Source organism: Octopus bimaculoides, chromosome 7 (assembly GCF_001194135.2).
Source record: "Octopus bimaculoides isolate UCB-OBI-ISO-001 chromosome 7, ASM119413v2, whole genome shotgun sequence".
Taxonomy (NCBI): Eukaryota; Metazoa; Mollusca; class Cephalopoda; order Octopoda; family Octopodidae; genus Octopus; species Octopus bimaculoides.
This window is the reverse complement of record NC_068987.1, coordinates 38,841,413-38,848,912: the sequence shown is the minus strand read 5'-3', so window position 1 is coordinate 38,848,912 and position 7,500 is coordinate 38,841,413. Positions and strand designations below refer to the sequence as shown.

General features: G+C 34.4%; 1 protein-coding gene across 1 annotated transcript in view; it reads left to right on the top strand.

The window, feature by feature from the left end:
* The window catches only part of LOC106876157 (uncharacterized), a 183,111-nt gene that overhangs the window by 13,086 nt on the left and 162,525 nt on the right, over window positions 1–7,500 (top strand). Inside the window, exons 10-14 of the mRNA XM_052969507.1 lie at window positions 408–755; window positions 1,557–1,730; window positions 3,003–3,176; window positions 3,572–3,919; window positions 4,489–4,662. Of these exons, the coding sequence (XP_052825467.1) occupies window positions 408–755; window positions 1,557–1,730; window positions 3,003–3,176; window positions 3,572–3,919; window positions 4,489–4,662 (1,218 nt within the window). The remainder of the gene's footprint in view (window positions 1–407; window positions 756–1,556; window positions 1,731–3,002; window positions 3,177–3,571; window positions 3,920–4,488; window positions 4,663–7,500) is intronic.

Genomic DNA, 7,500 nt, shown 5'->3' with positions numbered 1-7,500 from the left:
CTATATATAAATACCTTCGTGACCTGCTCTCCTTACAGTTTCGTCCGGTTACACTTGAGACTGCTCACATCTGTCTGACTCTAATTATCTAAACTAAGAGCATTAATTATTTAGGGAGAAAAGAAGGGAATGTGTACGACAAGAAAGACAAAAACAAAAACGAAAAATACGAAGAAAATGTTACTCATTTACACATATACAAACAACAATAAAATAACAACAGGTATCTTTCAACTAATAGCCTTATTGTCAAAGTGCAAGGATACTTGCCATTGGCAACTGATGCTTTTTTCCCCCCCAAGAGACAAGTCTCTCCCTACCCTAACTTCAAGTGAAATTGTATTATATTTAGTACATGTTTATAAACCAAAGCTATCTCTTCTAATATGAAATGTTTTATTTCTCAGGATATTTATCTCTTGACATCCTTCGTAAGAAGCTTAAGACGGCTAGAGAAAGAAAAGATATTGATGACCTAAGAAACGTTATAAATGAATGTGTAGCAGCTGGCATGCCGAAGTTAAGTCCCGACATCATCGAGGCCAGAAACAGTTTAGATATTCTCTGTGGGGGAACAGGAAAGAAGAAACCCTCCGAAATTTTACATGATGAGCTAACGAAAGCAATATCAAGTAAAAATATAGGCAACCTGAATAAAGCTATTGATGAGTGTGAGGCTGCCGGTTATCTTGAATTAAGCCACGATTTAAAGAAAGCTAGAGCTACACTGGAAACGCTTGGTGGAGGTTATGGAGGTTAGATAACTATCATGTGTTTCTCACTCGTAATTGTAATTCATGTTTTAAATGAAAATATATTCGGTACATTGTTAGCCAATTCTTAACTTTGCGCATAGAAAAAAACACTGATGTAATTTTGTCACTTCTTAAAAACAAGGAATATATATGTGGAATATAGAATTTTTAATTAAGCATGCATGATTTTTACAACACGAAATTTTACAACGTATAATTAAAAATTACTACTTAAAATCAATTAAATATTTCGCATGGTGACGAGCATTATCGAATTACTTTAATTAAGTAAATGGAATTAAATGACAGCCACTTTTAATAAGTATTGCTCTATTAGAAAAACCTGATCTAACACTATATGACAAATGAACACTATATGACTATTCTGTTGTTTCCATTTTAGCCAACAATGTCGGCAAACCCATATTGTAGATACTGTATCTTCTGCTAATTGAAGGGATTTGAAATGCCTTATGTAACTAATACTCTTGGGATAAGCAGAGGAAACATATCCCCAATTCTATTCCTCTCAAATCTGAAGACTAATGATTGAGTATATATCAATGCTATTAATGACGCTACATTGGTGGAAATGGTGGAGACTTTAGAACACCGAACAATAAATTACAGTATTTTAGTACTGTCAATGTCGCTTTTGTATTTAAATATTGCCATCGTGATTTACTTTGCTTTTACACCGTCGAGGGTGGGATGTGATCGTGATTTAGTATTCATTAGAAATATTGAATTTGTGTACTGTCAAATGTCATAAATATCATTTATATTATTTGATTGGTCCAGGTTCCAAGACATCAGATATTTACCGGAACAAAATAAGAACTGCAATTAAAGAAAAAGATAAATCGGAATTGGAAAAAACCATTAACTCTAGCATAGCTTTAGGCATGTCAGAGTTGGATTCTGAAATACTCCAAGCGAAAAAAGCATTAAAGCATTTGAAACAGGACTTTAAAGGTTACATAAGGAGTCTTTTCATTTATATAACACACCAAAATAATTAATGTGATACTGCAACGTCTCAATATACCTACCTGTCTACGTACCTACGTACCTACCTGCCTACCTACCTACCTACATACCTACCTACCTACCTACCTACCTACCTACATACATACATACATACATACATACATACATACATACATACATGCATATGTATAGAGAGAGAAGTGAAAAAGAGACAGAGCTGAGCCAAACTGTTCTTTTATATATATATATATATATATATATATATATATATATATATATATATATATATGCTTGTGTATGTGTGTGTGTGTGTGTGAGTGCGTGTGTTTATTACCTAATTCGAATGAGTATAACCACAGCACTTATAAAATCTTCAAAACTTAGGGAGGACAATGGGAAATATGTAACAATGCAAATGAGCAGAAACTCATCACTTCGACAGTACTGCCTCTGCTTATATCAGTAACACTTTGTAATTTTAACACTTTGTAATTTTAACACTTTGTAATTATTCCATGAAATATATCGTTGCGAAATAATTTCTTCGGTAATAAACACAATGTGTAGGACCGTTGATAAGATTCGAAAAGACAACTCTGTAGACTCGTCTTCTGTAGGCCAGTTTATTTATTGCTTTGTTCACTTTATGAACCAGAAAAAAGCTAAAAATAAAATTTAAAACTCATTTGTGAGTCAGTTTCACTTGTAAAATCTAACGATGGCGTGTACCCAAGCCATTTTAAGTTGTAGTGATTTGAGATATAATTAGATTCTTTAAACATTTAAATATTAAAGAAATGAACCATAGCCTAAACAATGTCTATAGGAATTTCACTGCTATTTAAAACGAAATGGCAATCTAATATACCATGGAAAATTAGGATAGTATCACCTAAGATGCATCTTATTTAACTGTCTATTAGTTATAGTCTGGTTGCTATAAAGTTATTTGACGAAACCTTTTGATTGAGTAAATCACCAGTCCATATCAGTCAATAGGTGTCATACATACTTAAGTTTTAAGATGAATTACACGGTCAATTTCATGTTTCTATGCTTTATACAAAGTTTAGCACATGTTCGCAAGACGATTACAATATGTACTAACGTAAGCATAGAGAGAAATATTCTGTGGTTCAATCAAAAGCTTGAGAAATGATATAATGTTAGGTTACCTGTATATTTTTTATATTCAGTTTACTTTATATTTTTGTTTTTCTTTTCATCTGTTTCTTTTATATTTAAAAAAAAAACTAGAACGTAAACCCGTTGAAATTCTTAGAAGTGAATTACAAGACGCTACGAGAAGCAAAGACAAATCAAATTTGGCAAAGCTTATTGATGAATGTGAAATAGCTGAATATCCTGAATTAAGCATCGATCTATGTAAAGCAAGAGATGTCTTAGAAAGCTTAGGTGGTGGTCGTGGAGGTCAGGATCACGATGATAATTACTTTAAAAGCTTTACATTGTTCTGTATGAACATGCGATATGTTTCATGATTATTGTTTGATAGATATGTTCTTAATTTTGACTTAGATAACTGTTCTGTAACAAGATGAAATCAGTTTGCTTTCGATTTAATATCTTTTAAAAGATAAACGATTTGAAGTTCTTTAAATATTGCCAGTCTCATTACTTTCGCTATCGTATATTCAATAATACATTAAACATTAATGAGAAAAAAATTATAAGGAAGAAACTTGGCACATTATAACTTCGTCTTGTTAAATAAACATTCTCAAGAAGCGATTATTGTAATTATATCAACATTTTAATTTTATAAAACCATATTATGACTCTGTTAAAAAATTTATATTTCTCAGGATCCAAAACATCTGCCACTCTTCGAGAGAAAATTAAGACAGCTGAGAAAAGAAAAGATATTGTTGGTCTAGAGAAATGTATAAACGAATGTTTATCGGCTGGCATGTCCGATTTGGATTCTGATATCAGTCGTGCTAGAGATAGTTTACATGTTCTACGTGGGGGATCAGGAACGGCGAAGAGCACTCAAGATTTACTGGGCAAATTGTCGAAAGCAATTTTAAGTAAAAATAAAGAGAGTTTAAGCAAAGCTATTGAAGAGTGTGAAAATACTGGTTACCTTGAATTGAGCCCCTACCTGAAAAATGCAAGAGATACATTAGAAAGTCTTGGTGGAGGCCGTGGAGGTTAGCATTATATATACATTTTTAATTGTCACAGTACAAATATTTTGAAACCAAGAATTTTTTTTCTTTGGGAGAATGAGGGTGACCTTTTATTTGAATTTGTCACTCCTTTAACAATTTTAAAAAAGCAGTCAACAAACACACAAACAGTCAAAATATTCACTTCTCAAATTTACAGAACATTTGTACTGTTTTCTATGAAATTCAAGTTTTTAGCACAGGATTGAAGTTTATACCTTGTACTAATTGAAGTTTATATCTTGTTATACTAATAATAGATGTATTTTAATCAGATATTTTCTGACTTTCTAGCACTTCGAGTAAATAATTCTTTCCCTGTCCGCCCACATTCATGCATCTTTTAAGACGTTTTTGTAACTGTGACCACGATATTTATATTTAAATGTTATTATTAAAGTATAAAACAATATTTATGAATGAGCATGTCTACAAATGATTAATTCTTAACACAATGACATATAATAAGTAATGTAGCATGCAATATATCTCATTAATTACCAAAAACTTTGAAGAAATCATTCCATTCATTGTTCTGCTTCTATTATTAGGCTTTAAGACACCGGAAATATTGCGCCAAAAACTTCAAAGAGCCAGGAATCAGGATGATAAACAACATTTGGAAAAAGTATTAAATGAGTGCATTGCTGCTGGTATGCCAGAACTGGACAATGATATTGAGTTAGCTAGGAATGATCTCAGTTACATAGGATATGTTGTTAGAGGTTAGATCTGAAATTACTATTGTCAAATATAAATAAGCAATTATGCAAATATGTGTATACATATATATGTACGTATACACACACACACACATACAAACATACCCGTATACCATTTTAATCAATAATAAATTGTTTTTGTTGTAAAACTTTGTGTGTGTATGTGTGTGTGTGTGTGTGTGTGTGTGTGTGTGTGTAGATGGGAAGGTTGCGAGAGGCATGACTGATTCAGTAGGGGGCCAGAATCGTTGACATGCCTGCACTGAATGGTCCTTATTCATTTCGGATGTCACTTGGACAATGGCGGTTTTCAGTGAAGTTAATGTATAGTGAAGAAGTCAATTAGTCTCCCTTTCAACACCCCTATGAACGTTGCAGTCCATGGGATATGAATCTGGCGAGTTTGGAGGCCATAAGTTTAGTGGTACATGATCGTAAAAATTGCCTTACATCTATTCTTGAGTTACATGTGCTTTGTGAGAAGGTGATGGGTCTCGATGAATAGCATATGGCTTTGTATTGTGTACTTCATTCATCTAGGGCTTAACAACTGTATCCAGCATCTCAACATTTTCAGAAGCATTAAATATAACATCTTGTATAAAGATGTGAGTTGGAGTGACATGACCTTCGTCGTCCATCACTCCTAAAACCATCATAGTTGCTGGACACTTAGTGTGCATAGTGTACATCATTCCAGGAACATCAGAAAGTTGTGCACATAAACAACTGTTATTTCTGCTGCTAGACATTTGGTTTTGGTCGAAGTTTTTCTCATCAGAGAAGAGCCAAAGCAAGTTCGAGCGGGTTTTCAATTCTGTTAAGTAAGCGCTTTGCACAAATCAGAATGCTTTCCTGTGTCTATCTTGACAGGAATTGGTCTCTCTTCGGTATATACGAATTGTATCGAATGTCATCGTGCACCACAGTTCTACTGGTCCTCTTCAACACCTGAGATGCTTTGGTCGTGGCCGCATTGATTTTTCAGGATCTCCTTAATAATGCTTTGAATCCAATGAATGAATTCTATAAATGTTTATAATGATCTTTTTTCTTTGATACTGTAAAAATATTCCTTCCAAAGTCTTGCAATTTCCTCCGCAATTTGTGTATAAAAGATCATGCAACATTTAGAAAGTTGATAATTTCAAAATTGTTGTGTTCTGCGCATGTAGTAACAATGACTACATGTCTTATCATTTCTTGTGTTAGCATTTTATCTGCCAGTAGGGTATCTAAAAGAAATAAAGGCGATTTAATTTGTTTTAAGAGAGTAATATACTGATGATTACGTATCCCCACATCCCCCTGCACTCTGTATATATATATATATATATATATATATATATATATATATATATACATATAGATACTTATAAGCTGCCTCACACGGCTCCTGCAGCACTATCACTGGGTTTTGAAACAGCTGCTTGACCATTCAGATGTCAGTGTGATATACCTTGACTTCGGAAAGGCATTTGATAAGGTAGATCATGGCATGGTAAGTCATAAGCTACAAGACTTTGGTATCCCTGGTAAACTGGGAGAGTGGCTGCATGACTTCCTTAGAAACAGAAGTCAGGTGGTTGCAGCCAATGGTGCCCTTTCTGGGGAAACTCAAATCCTAAGTGGTGTCCCCCAGGGAACTGTTCTAGGGCCATTACTGTTCATAATAGCCCTCTTAGATATTCCCACAGTCACTCGGACAGCCACTGTCATTAGCTATGCCGACAATACAAAATTATCACAGGCAATAAAAAACCAATATGATGTCACGAGCTTACAGTGGAACCTAAACTCAATATACAAGCGGGCCGAAATAAACAACATGCAGTTTAATGCTGGAAAATTTCAAGCACTGCACTATCAACTGACAAATACAGTACAATATACATTTACAGGACCCGAAGGCACTACAATCCCAGAGTCACAGGCAGTGAAAGACTTGGGGATCAAGTATGTGAAATGATGCATCATTTTATATACACATAAACAAGATGGCAGAAGAGTGCAGAAAAAAGGCAAGATGGATACTGAGGTCCTTCAAGAGAAGAAACCAAGAAACTCTGTTGACCCTGTGAAGAACCTTTGTTCTCAGCCGCCTGGACTACTGCTCCCAGTTATGGTCAGCACATACTGCCAAATTAACAGCAGTCCAACGCCATTACACTAAACAGATTGAAACAGTGCAGTGGATGAGCTACAGGGATAGGCTGAGAAAACTACAGCTTTACTCCCTGGAGCGAAGGCGTGAGAGATATGCAATAATTTACATACGGAAAATCCCAGAGAGGCTAATATCTAACTTTGGAATTGAGCGTTATACAAATGTCAGAACTGGCCCCATTGTGTTGGACCAAAGGTACCATCCACTCCATCTGAACCCAGGACCAGGTATTGCAATAGTCTAGGGTTCAAACATCTACTTCCACCTTATGTAAATTAAGAAATTTGCATAAGGTGGAAGTAGATGTTTTCAAAAAAGAACTAGACATCCTCCTCTCCACAACAGCGGATGAATCAACAGCTCGATATGAGGTACAGACGAGGGTAGAGGAAATCAAACACCACTATTCACCAAATGTACCAACAGCTGGGACAAAGGCACACACAGGAGTGGTGATATGAAACACCCAGATTGGGGAAGTTACAAAGACCATAGTGGTGCTCCAGCATGACCACGGCCGCATGACTGAAACAAGTAAAAGAGTATAAATATATATATATATGTATCTGTATATGTATGTGTGTATGTATATATATATATATATGTAAATATATGTTTATATATGTATATATACATATATATATATGTGTATATATATATATATATATATATAT